Here is a 23,894-nt window from a genome sequence, read left to right on the forward strand (position 1 = left end):
GCTGCGGCCGTCCGGCTCCTGCCCCTTTAAGGGGGAGCGTCCTCAGAGGTGACGTCACGGGCCGACCGGCCCGAGTGTTTACCGCGCGGCCTCGAGCCAGTCGCGAGCGCGGCGAAGTAGCAAGAGGAGCCTTAAAGGGGCCGCGCTTGCCTCTCGCCCCGTGGGGAGGCCCGTCCTCCGGCCTGCTGCGGGAGCCCCGACGCTTAGCGACGGGCATGCTGGCTCCAGCCGCCGCCACCACCTGCTGCTCTTCCTCCTCCGTCCCCGTCAGCCGCCGCCCGCCTGCCGGGCTGGGGCCATGCTAGGCCCGCAGGGGGCGCCTCGTCTTCTCCTGCCGCCGCCGCCGCTGCTCCTGCTGCTCCTGCTCTTGCCCGGGTCGGAGGCGGCGGCCGGCAAGAAGACCGTAGTGCAGAAGGAGGCCGACTTCGACAAGCCCTACACGGACGCCGTCAACGGCGAGCTGCTCAACATCTACGCCTTCAACCACACCGTCACCAGGAACGCGGTGAGCAGCCTCTGGGCGTGTGCAGAGGGCGCCCTTGCAGGGCAGTCTGGGGCCCCACCCGGAAGGGGGCGCTGCTGGGCCGCCCAGTCTCGTACACCGCTTGGGAAGGGACGGAGCCCCCCCCCTACCCGCCGTTATCCCCGTGCGGGAGAAAGGGGGTTGCTGGGCATTGTGAAGGTACCGGGGTTAGGCAAGTATAAATAAGGATGCTTTGGCTCTCTTGGGCAAGACAGTCCCCTTTCGCAAACCCGCCCGCCCACTTGCGAAGTGCAAGCGCTTTTGGAAGGGACCCAGAAAAGCCCTTGCTTGCCCAAGCAGAGAGATCTGCGAGAGAGTCACGTCCTCTTCCGCCCCACCATATCCTTATTTGTTTACAGTTAGTCATAAGGCTGTTTGGGTGTCCAGCCAGCATCGATTCCTGCCCTTCTTCCGCACTTGTGGAACTCGTAGAGTTGAGAGGGACCCCGAGGGTCATCTAGCCCAACCCCTTGCAATGCAGGAATCTCAGCTAAAGCATCCATGGTAGATGGTCATCAAACCTCTGCTTCAAAACTTCCAAGGAAGGAGAGACCACAACGTCCAACAGCTCTTACTGTCAGAAAGTGGTTTTCCTGATGTTTAGTCGGAATCTCCTTTCATGTAACTCGACCGGCCTCAAGTTCCTAGATCTCAAGAAAAGGCTTCTCTGCTCAGCAGAGCTGTCCCTCTCCAGAGCTGCGCCTCTACAGCTTAAACTCCCTTTGTCCCCAAAGGTGTGTCAAAGGTGAGATGAGCTGTAAGATCTTCTTGGCAGACCTTTGGCCTCCAGGTGGCATCAGGGAATTCTCACTCTGTGCTTTTTGTCTGGTGTGATACTTTGCTGGGTTGTGACACTTCAACCTGTTTGTTCTGGGCAGTTGGCCTTTGTATCCACGGCCTCCCAAATTAGCAGCCAGGAAGGTAGAGGGCAAACGTGGTTATCCGTATTCACCAGCAGCAGCTCCCAAGTCTGGAGGACGCATAGAGCCTACAACCCCATCTGCCAGCTGTTGTTTTCCAGGTGAAAATCCACCTGCAACGTCATTCCTGTCTCGTCACCTAGTGCAAGTGTACAGAAGGATCATGTCCCTCCTTAAAGCAGCCACTGTGAGGGGTGTGGCTTAAAGGTCTGTGTCATCAGCACTAAGTTGAGTTCCTGCTCCTGATGCTAAACTTAGAGAAGTTTTTCTACACTTAAACATGGCAGCCCAGGAAATAATACTTATTTAAATTCCTAGGCATGGCATTCGGTTCCTTTGGGAGGAAGAGACTGGGATATAAATTTAACAAAACAAATATAAAGTGAAAAAAGGGAGGGGGGTGGCAGTCCTGTGCCAAACTGAAAATGTTATTCTGCTCCCTTGGCACCAGTACAAATCATTCAGTACCAGAACAGGCAGGTGCCCAAGGTTATTATTTCACACACACAAGGATCTCACTCCTTCCAGTGCAGTGTTCTTGGCTTTCAGTCAGCTGTTATATTATTGCCTCCCCTACCCTGTTCCCCGCAAGTTATGGGGATCCCATAGGCAAAAGCCAGCCTCCTTCTGCAACAAGGTGCAGGGTCATAGCTCAGTAGAAGAGCATTTGCTTTGCATGCAGAAGGTCCCAGGTTCAGTCCCAAGGGCACTTCCAAGTAGGGCTGGGAGATATTCCTGTCTGAAAGAGACACTGTCGGTCAGAGTAGAGTACACTGAGCTGTTCCTAGCTGCTGGGAGTGCCTAGTAAGGGGTTTCTAGACTTCATGCTGGCAAGAATGCAAGGCCTCTTTCTCTTCCTGGGTCTGGATTGTTGAGAAGAAGGCTTGTCTGAGACTCAGAGGCCAGTCCAGGAGCAGCTCCCCACTGACTGCCTCATCCTTGGCTTAGGGTCACCTCTCCTCGGTCAGTGTGTCTGAGATGCCAGGGCAGCCTTTCCTGGGGTGCGCCAGAGCCCAACACTTTCTGCTCCTGAAACCGTCCCCCCTTGTTCTGCTCAGTCCTCCCTGTGCCAGGAAAGGTGTAGAATCCGTACCTCACTGCAGAGTAACAATGACTAGTGGCCTCTGCACATCCTAGGACCTTTGCAGGGGGGCAGAGTAGAAGATGTGTTTATTGAGCAACCCAAGCCTTCTTTTCTTTTTGACAGATGGGAGCACAGGCCAGGTCTGAGCTCTTGCGCAGACCTTTAGGGGAGTTGACCCAGGCGGCTGGCTGCAGAGTGCTTTCTTGGGCACCTGCCAGCCAGACTCGTTAGCATCATTAGCTGTCTGCCGTCCTTTGCAACTAGTGGCCTCATGGGTGCCTTTGGTGGGTGGGAGGAGAAAGAGAGAGCAGGCAAAAGGTCCGAGGATGAGACATGCTTGGCTCTGCCTCCTGCCCCAAACTCAAGATCTCCTCTTGTTCTCACTCCTGCAGACGGAGGGAGTCCGAGTGTCGGTGAACGTGCTCTCAGAGCTGAAGGAGACACCAGTGCTCTTTGTGGTCAGGCAGAAGGAGGCCGTGGTGTCGTTCCAGGTGCCGTTAATCCTCAGGGGACTGTGAGTATCTCTGTGTGATGGACAGGCTCTTCTTTGCCCGAGTCTTCTTGGCAGGCCCTTGGGGGTGGCCTCTTCCTGGCTGGAGGGATGCAGCAGCGAAGCATCCTCCCTCCCAGCCACCCATTCCCATTGGGTGCCCCATGGTCTGGCTCTTCTTACCTGGTGGCTACCCTTAGCCAAGGACAAGGTGACTGTGGGCCTGAGACCAGCTGGGTAGAAGGATGCTGATGCCAGGTGGGAGTTCTGCTCCTTCTGAGCCACAAAGGTCTCGCTCAGATGGGGCTGCTGGGTATTTGAATTGGACTGTGCTTGGGTGCCCCTGGTTGGTGTTCGCCAACCCCCTTCCTTCTGCCTCGGGCCTCCAGGTACCAGCGGAAGTACCTCTACCAAGATGTCAGCCGCACACTGTGCCAGCCTCAGACCAAGAGTGAGGTGGAGATGCAGTTCTTCTACGTGGATGTTTCTACGCTCTCTCTGAGCAACGCCTCCTACCAGCTGCAGGTCACTCGTGTGGATAACTTTGTGCTCAGGTGAGCAGCCTTTGACCTCTGGGGCTTGAAGCAGCCAAGGAGCCGGCTGCTTGTCCTGGCAGGTCCTCTTCGGCTGAAGACCAGGCCCAGGAGTAGGTGAGGTTGTGGTTGGAGCAGCAACGGTGCCCTTTGCTGGGCAATGGGAATTCCAATGCTGTGGGATGGGAAATAAGATGCAGAAGAATGCAGGGTAGCGGGGAACACAGGCCCAGACACTGAAGGTGTGAAGGGGATCACAAAGTTCCTCTGAGCGTGTGCAACATTCTGCCCCCTCCCAAATCCTTAGGTAAAGTTAGGGGACTCACTTAGAAGGTGCAGCTTTCAGGCCAACACAATCTTGGCTCCTCCAGCCGCTATAAGTGTGTTCCTCCCACCAACAAACACACACACTGCACACACTGCTTTGTGGTTTTTCTCTCCAAGAGGTATGTAACTTTTAAAGGTAAAGGTACCCCTGACCGTTAGGTCCAGTTGCGAACAACTCTGGGGTTGCGCGCTCATTTCGCTCTATAGGCCGACGGAGCCAGCGTACAGCTTCTGGGTCATGTGGCCAGCATGACTAAGCCGCTTCTGGCGAACCAGAGCAATGCATGGAAACACCGTTTACCTTCCCGCTGGAGCGGTACCTATTTATCTACTTGCACTTTGACGTGCTTTCAAACTGCTAGGTTGGCAGGAGCTGGGACCGAACAACAGGCTCTGTGGTTTAGACCGCAGCGCCACCTGCGTCTTTTATGAAACAATTTAAGTCTTTCCTTTTCTTATTTCCTAACACAGGACCAATGAGCACTTCACCTTCAATGCCACGGCAGCGCAGCCACAGGTGAGTTCTCTCTGTAAGGGTGAAGAATAGAGAGGGCACCAGATGGTAATTGCCAGAAGGAAGGCCTGTTGGACTGAGGTTTCATTTATGAATCACGGACTTGTGGGTGGCTCTGCATCTGGTTGTGACGTGGGAAGAGCTTATGCTGGTTTGTAATACCTCAGAAACAGTGGCTCTGGTGTTGTTGTTGTGGGAATGCAGGAATCTCTTGCCCAGCAGCTTCAGGATTGTCTCCCTGGCGCCAGAAAGTTATTTTTCAGAACGTGGCCATTAATATCCCAGGAGCAGAGATAGCCCAGTTGGTAGAGCAAGAGACTCATAATCTCAGGGACATGGGTTCAAGCCTCACGTTGGGCAAAAGATTGCTGCATTGCAGGGGGTTGGGCTAGATGACTCTTGGTGTCCCAACTCTACAACCCTATGATTCGAATTTCTGAGCTGCAGCTGATTGTGCTGTTTTTGGGGAGGGGGCACGCTAAAGGAAGGTAAAAGGGTGTTAGGGGTGGGCTTTGCACCTTCCAGGGGCTGCATGTGGCTTCTTAACGCCTCCCTCTTCTCCTGGGCAGTATTTCAAGTATGAGTTCCCGGAGGGTGTAGACTTCGTGATAGTGAAGGTGACCTCTGCCATGGCCTTCCCCTGTTCAGTCATTTCCATCCAGGACATCTTGGTAAGTGAGATGGGTGGTTAGACCGGGGAGGGCATATTTTTTTCATGAAGGATCCTGCCTTTTTGGAGCAGTGGAGTGGCTGACCCTACTTCCTTCCTTCCCTCAGTGCCCTGTCTACGACCTGGACAACAACGTGGCCTTCATCGGCATGTACCAGACCATGACCAAGAAGGCAGCCATCACTGTGCAGGTACCGGACTCAGGCTAGGAGCTGTGCCAAGTGCAATCTGAGCCCCGCAGAAGCGGCCGGGCTGGCTTCCCCGTTGCTTCTGGTGTCTGGTAGCATCAATTAGCAGATGGTTGCAGTGGTGTTGCTTTCGCCGGGGAATATTATCCGTGCCCTTGGTGCTCCCGAGGAAGCGATGCTTGTTGAAGAGAAAACTGATTCTTTGGGTGCTTTGTGCGGCAGGCGCGATGCCTCTGGGTTCGGTGGCTGGCAAATAACGGGGGTTCACAGCCCTGGTCTGGCCTCAAATCCTGCCATCGGTTGGTCTGCCACTCACTAGGAATACCCTAAGATGTATGTGTGTATATAGGTATACGTATACGTATATGTATATGCTCTCAGAAGAGCCCAGATGCCCCACATGGGAGTTCTTTAAGTGCCTACTAGCTGGCACATTGTCATGAAATTTCTGCAGCCCAGGGAAGACGGTTCCTGATGCTGCTCTTCCACCCTCTTGTTAACTTCCAGAAGAAGGATTTCCCCAGCCACAGTTTCTACGTGGTGGTTGTGGTGAAGACAGAAGACCAAGCTTGTGGTGGGCCGCTGCATTACTACCCCTTTTCCAAAGGTACGGAGGTGGGAGTTCGGGGATGGGGTGGGGGCTTCAACAGAGATGATGCTTATGTTTTGGGTTTTTTGCCTTGCCATGGCAGAATCCCAAAGAGACAGCGACTGGGTGGTGGGGTGTTCTGTGAGTCTGGCATATTTCTATATCGCTTTTTGTTGTAATTTGCTCTGGGAGACTTTTGTTGCCAAATAAAAACTTTGCATGCGAATACAGTTAAACAATACCACGAAGGGATTCGGAAGAAAGTGCTAAGGTGAGCTAACAATAGATCCTTTGAAAACTACTGGAGATTTATTTTTATTTTTGAGAGGGAGGAATAGAGATCTTATGTTGTACATATGCAGCAAATTATCTGTGCATTGACCCCTGCCCTCCTTAAGCGCAAACTCCAGCCTCTTCCCCCTTCCCTTGGACTAGGAGGCATCCTGCTGCAGGACTGTTTGAAGAGCCCTTTCAGGGATCTGTATATAACCCTCTTTTAATTAACCTCTTACATTGTCAACCCCTATGTAGACCATGAATCACAGTGCAGTATGGTCAGAAGGAAAGGGAGTCCCATGCTGACTCGAAAGGGTAAAATAGTGGGTAGTGTCTGGTTGTAGAAAGCGACCAAGAGAAAGTATTGCATCTTGCCTGCTGAAGAGATCCATCCTGCTTGCAGAAAAATAACCATGGACTGTGCTGCTTTCTTGCTTGGCTAACCCTGGTCTTTTTGTCCATTCAGACGAACCTGTTGACCAAGGCAACCGCCAGAAGACCCTGGACGTGGTGGTATCGCCAGCAGTCACTTGTAAGTAGCCCTGGGTGTCAGCTGCACCCATTTGAACGGGCGAGGGAGCACAGGGAACAGCCCTGATTGGAGACACCCGGTTCCACCTCCTTACCCTGACTAGGGTTTTGAACCGCTGCCACTCAGCTTTGAAGGGTTGCTGCAAAGAGCATGGAGCATATCTGTTTTCTGTTGATCCACTGGTTAGGACCCCCGACTGGTGGCTTCAGATCACCCACAAAAGGATTTAGTCTAAACATTAGGAAGAATTTCCTGATGCCTCAGAAGGTGGTAGACTCTTGAGCAGAGTCTGGGTGGCCACTTCCTCCTCCTCCTCCTCCTCCTCCTCCTCCTCCTCCTCCTCTCAGGGATGCTGTTGGCAGTGGGTTTTCCACATCAGCAACAGAGGCTTGAGCTGGATGCCCTTTGAGGTCTGCTCCAGCTCTGCGATTCTGTGTAGCCCCCGATCATGTACTGAAGGGGCAGGAATTTTGCATGGGGAGTGACTTAATTCCTGCACCAGACATTTTCACTGGGCTATTTCCCATAAGATGGAGGTAAGCGGCAGAGAAAGGAAGAGAGCCTAGGTGGACCTAAGCAGGCATCCCACCTGTGCTTGGAAACAGGACTTTAAAGTTGTCAGCTCCAGCAGCAACTGCTGCACACCTACAAGGTCTTCCTCTTTCCCCCTTCCCTGCAGCACAGGCCTATGTGAGCGGGATGTTGTTCTGCCTTGGGGTTTTCCTCTCCTTCTACGTCCTGACGGTTCTCATCGCCTGCTGGGAGAACTGGAGGTGAGTCCTACCTTTGCACCCATAGGTGGTGTGGCTCTCTCCTTCCTTTGCTTACCATTGCAGAGAGGCCGGTGCTCCTGTCATGAAGGTGGTCACCATCACGACTGTCCATCAGCCTAAGATACGGGTCCTTGTTATCTGCCTTCCTAAGGCGTCCCAGAATTCAGCGTGCGGCTTGGCTGGCTTGTGAGAGCCATCTGGAAGAATAAATTTCGCTGCTTTCTGTTTGGTGTCTGGATTGACGTGTGGCAGGGCACTCCTGCTCTGCAGTGGTGTTGTGAGCTGAAATAGCCCTCTCACCCCAAACGGTACAGGTTTCCAGTGACTCCATCCTTTGTACCTCCTGAAATCACCTCCTTTGGGGCAGAACTCTCCACAATAGTCCTGTGAAGCCCCTCCTCCAGAGGGACAAAGGAACCACCCAGCCCACTTCTACCAGAGCCTCCCCCTACTCCCTTCCATGGGCTTTTTGGTGGAGTGGAGAGTCTTTTTCTCTGTGGATGAGGCAGCTGTCTGAGGCACTCTTCATTACTTTATAGGCAACAGAAGAAGAAGAAGCAACTGGGACTGTTGGCTGCCATAGAAACACCCAGTACTGAAACTGGTAGGTGAGGTCTGTGTGTGTTGTGGGCTAGGAGCCAGGGTGGTTCTTGCTCCATGCCGTAATGCTACAATTTCTGCACATGACACCATTTGTGTCCGCCTTTGCAGTTGCCTGCGGATGTACAGTGGCACCTCGGGTTACAGACACTTCAGGTTACAGACTCCGCTAACCTAGTAATAGTACCTTGGGTTAAGAATTTTGCTTCAGGATGAGAACATCCTGGGGTGGCAGCAGGAGTCCCCATTAGCTAAAGTTGTGCCTCAGGTTAAGAAAAGTTTCAGATTAAGAACGGACCTCCAGAACGAATTAAGTTCTTAACCCAAGGTACCACTGTTCTTTCACTCAGCATCAACATGTAATACCATCTCTGTTAATTAATAGCCTTCCACATGCTCATGCCTCATGGCAACGTACAACATACAATAAAAACAACTAAAAACACCCCCCAAAAATGGCAGCAGATAATTTTAAAAACAAAGTAGACACTCATGCCAGAGACCTCTTTATCTAGCTGGGAAAGCCTATCAGAACAATTAAGGTCTTCAGTTGTTTATGGAAAGTCCTGTTAGCGGGTGCCTGTCATATCTCAACAGGAATTCGACTTAACAGGGGCAGCCACACCAAAAGCCCTGCTCTGAGCTACTGAGGAAGGGGCTTCTGGTTTTTCTGGGTCCCCCCGTAGAGCTTTTGATGGATCAAGAGATCTTTGAACAAGGGGACAGGCAACGGTGGTGGCAAGTGGGATGTTTTGGGAAGGGGGATTTCAGAAGCACAAGGGGAGGACACTGGAGCCATGGGCAAAACCTCTGGTTCCAAAACTGCCTGCAAAATCAACGAGATCTAGTACCCATTTTTCCCTAAAAAAAGAAGCGGGGGTGGGGGTGGGGAGAGAGAACTGAGTTGCTATGGAAGTCCAAGCTTGTCACAAGACACTCAGCATTCCACATTTGTGCAATTTCAGTTGTCTAAATCTTCAACCTTGGGTCCCCAGGTGTTGGTGCACTGCAACTCCTAAATCGACTCATCCCAGTTGCCATGGATGATGGGAGTCGTAGTCCAGCAACATCTGGCAACCCAGGGCTGAAGAAGGCCGGACTGAATGGCTGTGGACTGCTTCAACACTTGGATGGGAGCCCTTCTTGTTGCTTGCCGCTTCCAGCTCTTTCACAGCAAGGGGGATCTGCACTGGCCAGCTGCTGTGTCCCCCCTCCCCTTGCCAGAGTCAGCTCAGGCTTTCCGGGGGCACCTGCTGTGGCTTGGGGGGGCAGTTGTGGTGTAACACCCCTTGGCAATTAAAGGTAAAGGGACCCCTGACTGTTAGGTCCAGTCGCAGACGACTCTGGGGTTGGTTGAGGGAGCCGGCGTACAGCTTCCGGCTCATGTGGCCAGCATGACTAAGCCGCTTCTGGCGAACCAGAACAGTGCACGGAAATGCCTTTTACCTTCCCACTGGAGCGGTACCTATCTATCTACTTGCACTTTGACATGCTTTCGAACTGCTAGGTTGGCAGGAGCAGGGACCGAGCAATGGGAGCTCACCCCGTCACAGAGATTCGAACCGCCGACATTCTGATCGGCAAGCACTAGGCTCAGTGGTTTAACCCGCAGCGCCACCCGCGTCCCCCTTTGCCAATTAAAGTTTGGGTGTTTACATCAGTAACTCTGTCTCTTTTTCCCTTTTTCTCTCTTGCTTCCCTTCCTCCTTTTTCTGGGGCACCTCGTGCTCAGCTTCTCTCCTTGGTAAGCACCAAAAACCACCTTCTTTCTCTTAACTTCCAAGCAAAGGATTCTCCCTCAGCCTTTTTGTTTCCTTTGCCTTGAGGGGGATGTCAGGTCCAGGTGGGCTCTGAGGTTCTACCCTAGACAGGAACCCCCGGAGCCATGGACCGGGGCTGCTTCTGGTTTATACCTCTTTGAAGAGACCTCCCTGATTGGGCGGTGAAATAAAAAATGGGCGACCTGTTTGATCTGCCTCCTCTTCCCCAAACCTTTCCCTGATTCAAGACTGAGTCAAGGAGGAGTTGGCACCTTCGCCTGCCCACTGCACCTGCTCTGCTCCTGCCCACCCCCGTACCCCGCGGTCACTGTCTGCTGATGGTTTGTTGCAGGGCATCCCCACATCACCCCAGACTCCTTCCTGGGGCGCCAGCCTTACAACGGCTACAGTTATGGTTCCTTTGGTGAGTCCCAGGTGCAGATGGTGCCTCCCCCCTGAAGCCCCTCACCCCACCTGTGCTGCAGGTATAGATACCAGGCCTGGCCTTTGGGAACTGCTGTGCCTGTTTGTCCAGGAAACCTGGTGGTGCAAATGAGCAAGACACTTCAAGGGGGTGGGGTGGGGGGAGGGAATTGCCGCCGCCACCTCTCTTGTGATCACCTGAGAGGTCTGAGCCATGCTGCGCCACTCACTCCGTTTTGCCCCCTCCCTGCCCTCCCAATTGCTGTTGCAGACAACGGTTCTACGGCCAGCACAGAAAATGTCACTGACAGCCTGCTGTCCACAGAAGCATCCTACAGTTACACAGGTGAGTTGCTTACCTGGACAGGTGGGAGTGGGGGATGCAGAGACCAGATTCCTTCTCTGAAGTGCCTGGGTTTTGCATGCTTGCATGGTGGGAGGCAGCCGGGTACCCCAAGAAAGTGGGCACACAGGGTGAGCCGGGCTGCTGGGCCTCGTGGATCTTCGGGCCTTGCGAAGCGCTTCGGGGAGAAGTTCCTGCCTTGTCGGTTGTTGTTGGCATTTCTGTGGCAGGTCCTGAGAGCTAACTCCTCTGTGTAACTCTTTGCTTTCCTTTCAAGGGCAGGATACCTGTCAGCACCGCCAGAGACACTGGGCCATTGCAATGGGTAGATGCTGGCAGAGAGAGAAATTGCCAATCATTTCACAATCAGGCATGGCGTTCCTGGCACCAGGCTTCCTCGACCCACTTCCTTGACCAGGAAAGGGAGAGGGCATTTTGGCCAGGCACCTCTGCTGCGTTCTGTGCTCTTTCTGTGTTATTTCAAAATCAATTTCTTGCAAGAGAAATGCTGCTGGTGAAATCGCAAACATGGAGCTCAATTTAAAACATGGATAAGAAGTGATGGGGCTACACGCTGCCTAAGCCACCTACCCCTGACAATACAGATCCTAGCAGTGGCTGCTTGGTGGTGCAAGGAACACAGTCCAGGCTGAGTCCTGCTGGGCAGCCAGAAGGGAGCTCAAGAGGGGTTGAGCTTTGCTCTCCTCTGGCCTCCCTGGGGAGCAGAGGTGCAGGCAGACTCACATGCAGGATTCGGGTTGCTTTGCAGCTTCTCCTCCACCGGCTTGGAGATACAAAAATATACTTACAAAAATGAAGCACGGAACATGCAGTCGGCTGGCGAAGATGCTCCCTGGAACCAGGAATGTGATGCAAAGGCACAAACCCCAGCCCCCTCTTGAGCTGCCTGTGGCTTTCTGAGGGGCTGCAATAGCGGGAGAGAGGGGTCATGCTTCTTCCACCACCGCCATCCAGCAACAGGGATTCCTGTGGTTTCCCTTCAAGCCTTGTGGGCTAATTTGGATTCTAAGGATGAAGCCACTTGCCCTCAGAAAGCTCACAGCGGAGGGGTGGGTTAATCTGCATGATTCAGACTCCCACACCAGGCAATTGCATGAATCAGGTGCATCCAGGGCAGGTGATTGCTGCTCCTGGGGAGGGAGAAGGGGCCAAGCTCACTCACCATGGGGGTGGGAGAAGCGGGTGGCAGAGCACAGCATGTTGAGGGTCTTTCCTGATACTCCTTGGCCTACATTGGGCAAGGCGGCTTCTTGGCCCCGTAGCTGCCCAGGTGTCTGAAGACCCCCTACACTGAGCTGTCTGCTCTGCAGAAAATGAGGCAGCCAGGAGGTCTGTTACTTTGCAATTCGATGGCCCGGGGCTGATCTGACCTGTTGCCTTTTGGCCATGAAGGCTGCCAGACCCCTCCCCAAAACTAAATTGTGTTGGGCTGAATTCCCCCTCCTACACACACACCTGGGGTCGGGGGTGTGTGTGTGCGCCTGGCAGACCAGCTGGCCATGTCTGTCTGTGCCTTGCTAGTCATGCTGCCCCCTCTCTGCCCACAGATCGCTCCCTTGAGAACATGGCGGGGCGGCCACGGCTCGACTCGCTCAGCTCCGTGGAGGAAGACGACTACGACACGCTGGCCGACATCGACTCGGACAAGAACGTCATCCGCACCAAGGTGCCTTGCGCTGGGGAGCAGGAAGGCATGGGAGCCCAGAGTCTCCCTCTGCCATCGCCTGCCAGTGCTGGTCACCTGCCCTGTGTGTTGAGGGCTGGAAGTGATGCTTCCCTCGCTTGCCATTTAGAACAAGCCAGAGAACCACAGGCTGTAGCGAGGGAGGGAGGAGACACAGGAGGAAGTGGGGCTGAGTGAGCAGCACGTGGCCTGGCTTGCTTGCTTGAGACACCCAGAACGATCTGCAGGTGGCTCTTGGTTTCTAAGGCTCTCTTGGGCTTTACCTGCAAGTTGGGCTTGGGGGGAAAGGGATCAGACAAGATGAGCGGGAGTCAAAGCAGTCTCAGGGGCTGGAAATGCCGACCTTCCTTGTAGCCTCACAGGTTATCTTTCTATGGGGGGAGGAAGCGGCCGCTCCCAAGGAGACCCACAGTTCACCCCGTTCCTTGCGTCTTCTCATTGCAGCAATACCTGTATGTGGCGGATCTGGCTCGCAAGGACAAGCGGGTGCTGCGGAAGAAATACCAGATTTACTTCTGGTGAGAGAGGAGAAGGATATGGGGGGGCGGCTGTGCCCCACCTGTACTGGGGGCTAGCTCTCCCTTCTATCCATCAGTTCTGGGTAAAAGGGGCAGCCTCGCGTGGTGGCTGAGTGGACCTGCATGGCCCCCAGTGGGTCAACAGAGAGCCCACCTATTGCTTCATGGTGGAAATAAATTGGGGGTGTGGGACGCACATATGCCCCCTTACCTCTGGTGTCTCCCGCAGGAATATAGCCACCATCGCCGTCTTCTACGCTCTGCCCGTCATCCAGCTGGTCATTACCTATCAGACCGTAAGTGGGTTTCTTTCCTGGGCTTCTTTCCATGTGCTATTGATAGCCACCTGGCCACCTTGGTGCTATGTCATCCCCAAAAGCCCTCCTCTGGGCTGGAGAGGTTGGCTTTTGCCCCAGCCCAGCTCTGAGCACCTAGTGCCTTCTCTGTGTCAGTGTGAGCTGGTTTCCCTGGATCTGAGCTTTGCTAGAGGGGGTGGTGGACTGCCAAGCCAGCCCTCACAGTTGGGTCCTCTGCAGTGCTTACCTCCCCTTTCTCATTGGCAGGTGGTGAACGTCACCGGGAACCAAGACATTTGCTACTATAACTTCCTGTGCGCCCACCCGCTGGGCAATCTCAGGTAGGAGCAAGGGCCATGCATCATCCATCATTCTGCCCGGACACTGAGGTCCAGTGCCGAGGGCCTTCTGCCAGTCCTCTCGCTGTGAGAAGCCAAGTTACAGGGAACCAGGCAAAGGGCCTTCTCAGTCATGGCACCTGCCCTGTGGAACACCCTCCCTCCAGATGTCAAAGAGAACAACAACTACCAGACTTTTAGAAGACAACTGAAGGCAGCCCTGTTTAGGGAAGCTTTTAATGTTTAATAGGTTATTGTATTTTGGTGTTCTGTTGGAAGCCGCCCAGAGTGGCTAGGGATACCCAGCCAGATGGGCAGGGTATAAATAATAAGTTGTTGTTGTTGTTGATGTTGTTATTATCAGCAATAGTAGTAGTATCCTCTTCCCTGGGTCAGGGACTCCAGCAGAGTCTCTCTCGCTTTTCCCCACCGTGCCTTGATTCAGACCTTCCTGCCTTGCTTTCCTCTCCCCAGCGCCTTCAACAACATCCTCAGCAACATGGGCTACATCCTGCTGGGGCTGCTCTTCCTGCTCATCATCCTCCAGCGCGAGATCAACTACAACCGGGCACTGATGCGCAATGACCTGCAGGCTGTGGTGAGTCGCGGTGGTAGGATCTGGAGGGTGGTGTCAGTCCCCCGGAGCCTCGACACCAGGCGCTGCACCCTCATTTGCCTCTCCTGCCCTGGGACGCCTTTTTCTTCCTATCCCAGATCCCTAGTCTTAGAGGTATATTCAAGAGGCGGGTGGCGCTGTGGGTTAAACCACAAAGCCTAGGACTTGCCAATCAGAAGGTCGGCGGTTTGAATCCCCACGACGGAGTGAGCTCCCGTTGCTCGGTCCCTGCTCCTGCCAACCTAGCAGTTCGAAAGCATGTCAAAGTGCAAGTAGATAAATAGGTACCGCTCCAGCGGGAAGGTAAACGGCATTTCCGTGCGCTGCTCTGGTTCGCCAGAAGCGGCTTAGTCATGCTGGACACATGACCCAGAAGCTGTACGCCGGCTCCCTCGGCCAATGAAGCGAGATGAGCGTCGCAACCCCAGAGTTGGCCACGACTGGACCTAATGGTCAGGGGTCCCTTTACCTTTTTATGTTCAATGCAGAGTTAAGAACAAAGGCAGAGGGTGAACCCGGCAGAAACAACATTCACAGCAGCATTTTATTTATTTGCAAGGGGCTGTCATCCCAGCTCTCATTGCTTACCTTCCTCAGCCCCCAATGCTGTTGCCAACCATCCTTGGCTGTGCATGCATATTCAGTCACCAGCGTGCTGACGGACAAGTGCAAATGTAATATAGGGAGATAACAAATGTGTCGGTCCAGCATTTCCCCACCAATTTAAAATCCTATAGAAATATAAACAGTGTAGTGCAGGTCACAGCAAAATATTATGTCTATCTTTTCATAGCCTCACCTGTAGTTTTATAAATCATTTTACATGTCAATACAAATGGAAGTTGTTAATGTTGCAGTTGTTGTAGAAGGGATTGTTATTTTGACCTGAGTGTAATTGAAATTATTAAGATTTTGGTACACAGAAATAAAGTAAATAATCAAACCATCAGTTCTAGCACGTGGGGAGCCACCTAAATTATATAGTTTAGTATCTGCATGATTGGCATTAGTAATTATATTATAATGAGGCTGTTACTGGATTGTAATTGAAAACTAATAAAAATTATTATCAAAAAAATAAAAATAAAAATTGAGGGTCACAGCAGCTGTAAAAATACATCAGATCAATGAATCATAGCTAGCCGTAACAGAAAGGTGTGCTTTTTGAACTTTAGCCTACACCAACCAATGTGGGACTACAGCTCCCATCAACCCCAGACAGCATGGTCATATGATACTGGGGCTGATGGGAGTTGTAGTCCAACAGCATCTGGAACAGGTTGGTGAAGGCTGGTAGACTCTTTCCATCTCTCCAGGCACTCAAACACGGAAAAACTTGGGGGAATTACGTTCTCTTCCTTTCTCCCTGGCTCGCTGTAGTTGTGCAGAGAGTTCTGCTCTACTCGCCACCACTTCCCAGCCCCTTTTTCTCTCCGGTAGACGGGGGCACAGTCGACCGTGACCCAGGGAGACCATGGGAGCAGAAAGGGCTGCAGCTGAATGGCAGCTTGCAGGTGGGCAATGCAAAGCAGAAGCCACTGCCCAGCTTCTTTTTGAAACAGGAGCACTCTCTGCTCCCTTTTCTTTTCCTAGGAATGTGGCATCCCTAAGCACTTTGGCCTCTTCTATGCCATGGGCACTGCCCTCATGATGGAGGGGCTGCTCAGCGCCTGCTACCACGTCTGCCCCAACTACACGAACTTCCAGTTTGGTGAGTGTCGCCTGGGAAGTGGGGCAGGACCGGAGGGGAGGGGCTGCCTGCACCCGGCAGATCAGGCACCCCCAACCTAGTGCCCTCCATCCTTCTTCCAACTGCAACTCATAGCAGGCCCAGCCAGCATGGCCATGGCAGCTGGAGGGCACCAGGTTGGGAAAGGCTGGGCTTCACAGTCCAGGGGCCATGGAGAACTTACCAGAGGAGCCCTGCAGAAGAACGTGCAGCAGGTGCCCTGCCTTGTACGTCTGGGGAAAATGTGTACAAATAATGATGTTAGGGGCAGCCCCTCTGCCCATGTGCCAAGTGCACTTTGCTTGCCCCTGAATAGCCACCTGCTGCATGAAATTTTATGATGATTTAGTTAAATACGTTAAGTTAAATTAATTGGAAAAAGCTTGCAATTACCAGATAGGCTGAGGATTAAAACATGTAATGTGAAGAATTACTGTATTTTTCGCTTTATAGGACGCACTTTTTCTCCTCCAAAAATTAAGGGGAAATGTGTGTGCGTCCTATGGAGCGAATGCAGGCTCCTTGGCTTCAGCTATAGCAATGCGAAGCCTCCGAAGCACAGAGGGAGTGCTCCCTCCGTGCTCCTTGGCTTCGTGTTGCTTTCGCTGAAGCCTGGAAAGCGAGAGGGGTCGGTGCGCACCAACCCCTCTCGCTCTCCAGGCTTCAGGGATAGCCACCTGAAGCCTTCGGAGCGCAGTGTGAGTTCCTGCTGCGTTCCACAGGGTTCAGGTTCCTTTTGCTGAAGCCAGGAGAGTCTTGCTGGCTTCAGCAGAGAGGGAGAGCTGCACAGCGCCCCTTCAGCCAAGCGAGAGGAGAAATGGAAGGGGCTCCATTTCTCCTGCCGCTTCGCTGAAGGGGTGCTGAGCAGAGAGGGGGAGAATTTTTTTTCTTGTTCTCCCCCTCTAAAACAAGGTGCGTCCTATGGTCCAGTGCGTCCTATAGAGCGAAAAATACGGTAATACGTTTAATGCTGAATGGATAAGACAGAAATACGTTAAGTGACTAGGTTAATTATATAAGAATTTTGATTTGGAAAACCGTTAAAATGATATGCACTGAAATTCAACTAGGGGGATACGAGGAAGTCACTCAACAATGTTATTAAGATTAGTTTTAATAAGGTAATGATTTATGTTTGTTTGTTTATTTGTTTGCGTGTTTATAAGTTGTGAAAATCAATTAAAAAAAATGGAAAAAATGAATAGCCACCTGCTGCTGGTCTCTTGCTTGCAGATACCTCTTTCATGTACATGATCGCCGGCCTCTGCATGCTAAAGCTGTACCAGAAGCGGCACCCAGATATCAATGCCAGCGCTTACAGCGCCTATGCCTGCCTGGCCATTGTCATCTTCTTCTCGGTCGTTGGGGTGGTGAGTGGCGATGGGAAGCCTCCGGAGCTGCACCCGGGAAGGAGGGAGGCAGCCCTGAGCTGGGACAGTGGCCTTCCCAACCCCCGGGGGCTGGTGTCCTGTTGGCCCGCGTGCGTCTTTTCATTTCTCCTTTTCGTGGGTTTTTGCAAACGGCGTTGTCCCTCTCCGGTGTCCCTCAAATTCCTCGGTGGCCTTTATTGTATTGGCAAAACGTTTCAGATTTGTTTTAAAAACAAAATCACAGTAGTGAACCAGGAAAGGAAAGCCTTTCCCGCGATTATTATGCTTGAGGAGTACAAATCGGGGGATTTGGCGCTGTGGGTTAAACCACAGAAGGTCGGCGGTTCGAATCCCCGCGACGGGGTGAGCTCCCGTTGCTCGGTCCCTGCTCCTGCCAACCTAGCAGTTCGAAAGCACGTCAAAGTGCAAGTAGATAAATAGGTACTTCTGGCGGGAAGGTAAATGGCGTTTCCGTGCGCTGCTCTGGTTCGCCAGAAGTGGCTTCGTCATGCTGGCCACATGACCCGGAAGCTGTACGCCGGCTCCCTCAGCCAGTAAAGCGAGATGAGCGCCACAACCCCAGAGTTGGCCACGACTGGACCTAATGGTCAGGGGTCCCTTTACCTTACCCTTCAGGAAAGGACGTTGCAGAAACCGCTTTCTGCTCCTCTTCCACCCCAATTTCCTCTTAGTATAGTGGGGAAACCCCAGCATCCATTGAAAGGAGGGAGGAGGCAGAAAGGAGACTTCCTGCCTTGCCTTCTCACCCCACTCACTCCCCCAGCCTTGAATTCAGTATCGTGGCCCCTGCAAATGGCGTGATGTGCCCCTTTCTCCCCGCTCTCCCAGGTCTTCGGCAAGGGAAACACGGCTTTTTGGATCGTCTTCTCCGTCATCCACATCCTCTCCACTCTGCTGCTGAGCACCCAGCTCTACTACATGGGCCGCTGGAAACTGGGTGAGTTCTGCCAGCCCTTCTTTTATAATAATAATATATTTTTATTGAATTTTCTGTTGCACAATTTCAAATGAATATTTTACAAACTTAAAAAATATCTCGTGGCTTCCCTTCTTCTCTTTCCGTGGTTCATTTTACGTGTCCTATATCCCTGCATATTTTAGTATAACCATTCAAATCAATTTTCCACTTTTACATCCATCAAGAATTCTTTACTGACTCTATTGAACTTATCTTAATGCTGCCAGCATTTTCAGCTGTAGGCACTTACTTTCCATATACAGTGGAACCTCGGGTGTACTCAATAAATGTTTTTCAATCTTATTTAAAGGCATGTTCTTGTCTCTTATTCAGTATGTTAAATCTGCAAGTTGTGTGTATTCTGTCAAATTAAGTTTCCAAGCCTCTTGAGTTGGGACCTCGCTCACTTTCCATTTTGGGGCTAACAAAACAACGGGCGTAAGAAAGAATAAGAAATCAAGACAGCAAACTTTTTATAAAAGAATGGAAATGGTTTATTGAATATTTACAGATAAATTGCAAACAGGTAAAAACACTGGCAGGATTATTGTAATAACCTGTAGTTACATAAGAATATACCTGTATATTTAAAGTAGATAATTAAATGAGTAAATTAAATGAATTTGGATATGCAGAAGATACTAAAAAATAAATTTAAGGAACCGCAGAAAGAGAGGGAAGGAAGTCAAACTTTGAAATGTTAAAAGTAATGAAATGTATAATGAAATGTATATTTATAATGTATAAATAAATACTTAAAAAACAAAACGAAAACGGGCATACATAAATAACCTTTTCTGACACCTGGGAATTTCATTCTGGGTTATCCCCAGAAAAAAGGATTCTGGTTTTTTTGGGAAGAGGACGCATGAGAGAAATCTTGTAGCTGATTATGTAAACATGCCCTCTGCTTGCTTCCCAGAACTGGCCTCCTGCCTCCCCCGAGTCAGCCCACAGGGCAGGTGCATTCCTGGGTCCACGTAGCTTTAACATGTCTGTCTCTCTCTACACAGACTCTGGCATCCCGCGCAGGATCTTGCACGTGCTTTACACGGACTGCATCCGCCAGTGCAGCGGGCCCATGTATGTGGTGAGTAAGGCTGGATCTATACTGATAAAAAAAAAAAAAAAACAATGCTATAAAATCTCTCGGTGCAAATTCCATTGGCGACAGATCACTGCTCTACAGCGCCACCTAGTGTCACATGTTTGTAGTGCAGCTGTAAAAATATAATTGACGCGTGTGGCTGAGTCCTCTAAGTGTGGCTGGCTCTCTCCTGGAAGGATTGCGGAGGCTGTATGAAAACTCCCCCTCCCTCTCGCTGGGCTAGGGCCCCCGTGGGTGCTTTGCTGGCCTCTGTTGCAGATGCTCGGCCCCATTGCCTTCCTCTCTTTTCCTCCACAGGATCGAATGGTGCTTCTGGTGATGGGCAACGTCATCAACTGGTCTCTGTAAGTCAGGGTTGGTGGGCAGGGCAGGAGCCAACCTGGGCAGAGAGGATTGCCAGCCAGTCAAGGGCAGGAGGGTGTGTGTGTGTGTGTATTTATATCAGATTAGGCAAGACACACAGGGCCTTCTCTCTGGTGATGCTGTGGGAGACGGGCTCCCTCTGCCCTTTCTAAAGGGAGGTTAGCAAATATCTTTTTTTAAAAAAAAAAAAAGATTCAGCTCACTTTTAACACATGGCATTCTAACATTATGGGATTTGTGTTTTCCTTTCTTTGTGCTGCTCCTAGTCCCTGAATATTTTGTGTGAACAGCTCCGTCCTTATTCAGGTTTTAGGTCTGCTGTTTTGATTGTGCGTGTGCGTGTGCATTTTAAATTGAATTTGCACTTACACATGGTGGGACAGAAAGGCGGAACAGCAACAAGAGTGACACATTATCATGACAACAATGGCAGGAGTGGTCCTCTCAGGCTGGCAGAGGCCTCCCCCCGTGGCCTTGAAGGGCCCCCAGGTGTGGTCCATGGGGAGTCACCCTCCCGCTTGACGACCTCCTTTCCCCCGCAGGGCTGCTTACGGCCTCATCATGCGGCCCAACGACTTTGCCTCCTACCTTCTGGCCATTGGCATCTGCAACCTCCTCCTCTACTTCGCCTTTTACATTATCATGAAGGTGCTGCACGTAACCTGACTTGGTTCTTGGGGGCGGCCGGGGCCAGCTTCTCTCTGGGCGGAATATAAATTGCATAAATAATAATAATGAGGGGGTTGGGGTTCCCATTCAGAGGCGCCAGCTCGTGAGGGCAGTTGTGGGTGGAGTTGTGTGTGTCATAAAAGGATGCCGGGACGTACCCAGTACCAGTCCCCAGCGTGGGGCTGCTTCAACCTTCCTTCCCCTCCGTGGCAGGAGGAGGAGCCGCAGGCCACTGAAACTGTGCCATGCTCAAACCCCACACTTGGCTTCCTTTGTCCCCTGGGGGTTTTTTGGACTTTGGGGGAGGTCCATTGTATGTGAGCCAGAAGGATTTGACCTGCATGAGTTGGCGCCCCTGCTCCCATTTATTATGGTGGGGCAGCTTCCTGCTAGATTGGAGCCCCTCTGTGCTCCTTTTGTCTGTGAAATCAGTACATCTGCAATAGCGACCAAGAAAGTTGGGATTTCCGCCTCCCTCCCTCCACTTTGTTTCTGATCAGCTTTCCTTGCCCTGTAGCTCCGGAGTGGGGAACGCCTCAAGCTGATCCCCCTGCTCTGCATCGTTTGCACTTCCGTCGTCTGGGGCTTTGCCCTCTACTTCTTCTTCCAGGGGCTGAGCACCTGGCAGGTGAGCCATTTCCCCACCCTCCATATCCTCAGTTCCCCCACACGCTTGTCCAGAACCGCCCATGTCAGAGCAGACCCCCCAAGTAGCAAGTTGAAGAAGCTGCACTTATACAATGGTACCTCGGGTTACAGACACTTCAGGTTATTGACTCCGCTAACCCAGAAATAATACCTCAGGTTAAGAACTTTGCTTCAGGATGAGAACAGAAATTGTGTTCCGGCTGCGCAGCAGCAGCGGGAGGCCCCATTAGCTAAAGTGGTGCTTCAGGTTAAGAACAGTTTCAGGTTAAGAACGGACCTCTGGAACGAATTAAGTTCTTAACCCGAGTTACCACTGTAAAAGGCTTTAGAAAAGCTCTCATGCAGAAGATTCAGCCCTGCCCTGCATCGCTGTTTGGTTAGGGCAGTCTTAGCTTTAACCGTGGCTCCCTCCATACCTTTTGGGACTACGACTCCCATCAGCCCCAGGCAGCGGCCTGGCAGTTGCATCCCCAGACCTCTGGAGGGCACCAGTTAGGGGCAGACTGGGTTAGAGCTTGTTGGGTGGGGGCAGCTGAATCCAGCGCAGGCTGCGCAGACCGCCTGCCTCCTGCCAAGCATCACAGACTTCCTTGTCGCTGGCCCTCCGCAGAAAACGCCGGCCGAGTCCCGCGAGCATAACCGGGACTGCATCCTGCTCGACTTCTTTGACGACCATGACGTCTGGCACTTCCTCTCGTCCATTGCCATGTTTGGCTCCTTCCTGGTAGGTGGCGTGGGCCCAGCTGGACTGGCAAGGGGCGGGAAATAGCAGCACCCAGACAGCGGTGCCCGATGCCGGCTGCGCCGAAAGGGCCAGCAAATACCGGCGAGCCGGGAAGAATCTGGAGGGAGGTTCGCTGAGGCGGTGGGGTCCCCGCGGGCCGGGGCGAAAGCAGCACCCTGCACCCACGTACCCCCCCCCCTTGCACAACAGCACAAAGCTACCTTCATTTCTGGGGAAGGAGAGGGTGGGCTTTTAAACCACCACCCACCTCCCCAACCTAACTCTCTCCCTTCTTCTTCTTGTAGGTTTTACTGACTCTGGATGATGACCTCGATTGTGTCCAGCGTGACAAGATCTATGTCTTCTAGAGGCCAGGATTCCCCAGCAAGGGGAGAACGAGGCCTTTCCTGCCTGATGGCTTGGGACAGGCCTTGCAGAGGCATCTGGCTGGAGCCAGGATTTGCAACAGGCCTCCCTGCCCGTTCAAATGCATCGTGAAGATGTCACCTTTGGCAGAGCCTGCGGGAGCAACCTAGGCTGACGGTGGGGGGCACACCCTCTTTCAGTATTTGAGTCTTCACGGTGCTGGATGCCCTGGGCAGCTTTGAATGTTGCCTGTCTTGCATTTCCAAGAGCTCAGGCAGGCTCCGGCCGGGTCGCTTGGTCCTGCTGCTGTGCCAGGTTTTCAAGAGAATCGGCACCTCATTGGCTGCCAGCCTCTGAGGGTTCGCCTATGTGCCCACCGACTCCCCTGGGCATGGCCTGGGTCAATAGGGAAATGATAAGTTCCCCCCCTGCCGCTGCCTTCTCCTCCTCCTTAAAGGGGTGGAGGCTTCTTGTTAGGGGCCAAACTGGGGTCTTGCACTTCCAGCACTGGGCTCAGGAGAGGGCCTGGCAGCGGCTCCTAGGTAAGGGGGCTGGCAGGAGCCTGCCTTGGGGGCCCTCGCCCTGGAAGCTCTGCATCCGCCCATTGCCTCACGCACATTTCTGCCAACCCTGAGTTAAGCACATCTTCGCCCTCTGCAGCTGAGGCCACGTTGCCTCCTATCTCTGGACAAAGACTTCTGACCTCCATGACGCTGCCACAACCGGTGTGATCTTCCTTCCAAGCGCGGCCTTTCTGAGGGGCGAGTGGTGCTCAGTGGGGCCCCTCTTGCCAACTAGATGCCACTGCCCTTGCTCTGGGCCACTGCCATGCCCAGGAGGAAGGGGGCGCCGTTTTCTCTCTGTTCTTAAAGCACACACGGCATTGGGGAGGGGGCTCCCTTCAGTGCCTAACTAAATTGGGGTGGCAGGTTGGGCTCTGTCTCCTTGTCTCCCCTTCCGCCTGCCACTGGGTGGGCCTTGGCAGCTGCGTTGCCCCCTGATGGTTTACACTGCACTGCCTGAAGATGTTTGCTCCTTTTTACTCTTTGTTTTCTGCTCAGACCTAGAATCCGATCCAGGAGGCCTCTCTCCTCTCATTGTTCCATACAAGCTGCCCAAAATAGCCGTACGAATAACAGTTATGGGTGGCCGCTCCGGGCTGCAAGCCAAAGGGCTCCTTCAGTGGCTGGGGGGAGGCCCCCACCCACTGCACTACTGGGGGAAGAGCCTTCCCCCCCACACACACACAAAAAACAACAACAATGAGAAGGGCCTCCTATATTCGTCCATTCCTGGTTATTGATTGTGAGTTTGTTTGTTTTTTAACCATTATTCGTGTAAGACGTTTCAGAACAAAACGACCGTTTTCATTTCTTACGGATTCTGCTGCCAAATGCAAAGAATTAAACAAAAGCCTTGCTTTGCCCTTTTGTGTAGTTCTTCCTCCTCTGGGGACGGGCAATGGTGCCTGCCTTTAGAGGGGTGTGGGTACTGCCTCTCCTCTTCACCCTCCCCATCAAAAATCCCTTTTGGCTAATCTCTTAGTGGCAACGAGTGAGGCAGCGCAGTTCCCAGGCTCTCCCTGGCCCCCCACCTAACATCCCTCTTCAGGGGGAAAGGTTCTCCTCTTCACGGAGCAGGGAATCCTTTCCTTCAGGGATTTAGGGCACTGTACACTCTTTCAGCCCAGCTCAGAGGTGCTTGTGACAGTCGCTCTGGGGTTTGGGAAGGCAGGAGATGTGAGCCTCTTGGGTGGAAATCAGGGCGGAAAATGAAGGCGTTTGAGCAATTGGGCACAAAAAAACACTGGTGCCACATAGCCTCACTAAAACAATGTGAATTGGGTGCCATTCTTTGATTTCCTTTCCCAGGGCTTTCAATTGGACTAAGGTGCACTGGAATTTGCATCAAGAGGGTGCC

The 23,894-nt window shown here is 52.5% G+C and overlaps 1 protein-coding gene across 4 annotated transcripts; it reads left to right on the forward strand.

Moving 5' to 3' along the window:
• Positions 1 to 49: 49 nt before the first annotated feature.
• Positions 50 to 23,399, forward strand: SIDT2 (SID1 transmembrane family member 2). Of its 4 annotated transcripts, XM_083588485.1 has the most exons (27): positions 50 to 505; positions 2,920 to 3,041; positions 3,407 to 3,571; positions 4,349 to 4,394; positions 4,961 to 5,062; positions 5,169 to 5,252; positions 5,757 to 5,856; positions 6,581 to 6,646; positions 7,326 to 7,419; positions 7,959 to 8,023; positions 10,132 to 10,203; positions 10,474 to 10,548; positions 10,823 to 10,870; positions 12,114 to 12,232; positions 12,695 to 12,768; positions 12,998 to 13,064; positions 13,332 to 13,405; positions 13,877 to 14,000; positions 15,612 to 15,729; positions 16,981 to 17,117; positions 17,967 to 18,075; positions 19,110 to 19,186; positions 19,502 to 19,548; positions 20,110 to 20,215; positions 20,754 to 20,864; positions 21,495 to 21,608; positions 21,914 to 23,399. In XM_083588485.1, the coding sequence occupies exons 1-27, from the start codon at positions 299 to 301 to the stop codon at positions 21,974 to 21,976; spliced, it is 2,586 nt and encodes an 861-aa protein (XP_083444611.1). In that variant the 5' UTR covers positions 50 to 298; the 3' UTR covers positions 21,977 to 23,399. The 4 variants fall into 4 exon arrangements, with proteins under 4 accessions (XP_083444611.1, XP_083444612.1, XP_083444613.1 ...); XM_083588486.1 differs by lacking the exon at positions 10,823 to 10,870; XM_083588487.1 differs by lacking the exon at positions 10,132 to 10,203.
• The last annotated feature ends 495 nt before the right edge of the window (positions 23,400 to 23,894 follow it).

The sequence above is a fragment of the Podarcis filfolensis genome, assembly GCF_964270895.1.
Source record: "Podarcis filfolensis genome assembly, chromosome: 15".
In the NCBI taxonomy this organism is placed as follows: Eukaryota; Metazoa; Chordata; class Lepidosauria; order Squamata; family Lacertidae; genus Podarcis; species Podarcis filfolensis.

Coding starts and splice junctions, on each gene's coding strand:
- SIDT2 (XM_083588485.1), top strand. CDS start 299: ATGCTAGGCCCGCAGGGGGCGCCTCGTCTTCTCCTGCCGCCGCCGCCG. Junction 15,730..16,980: donor CTACACGAACTTCCAGTTTG/GTGAGTGTCGCC, acceptor TCTTGCTTGCAG/ATACCTCTTTCATGTACATG. Junction 20,865..21,494: donor AGGGGCTGAGCACCTGGCAG/GTGAGCCATTTC, acceptor GGCCCTCCGCAG/AAAACGCCGGCCGAGTCCCG.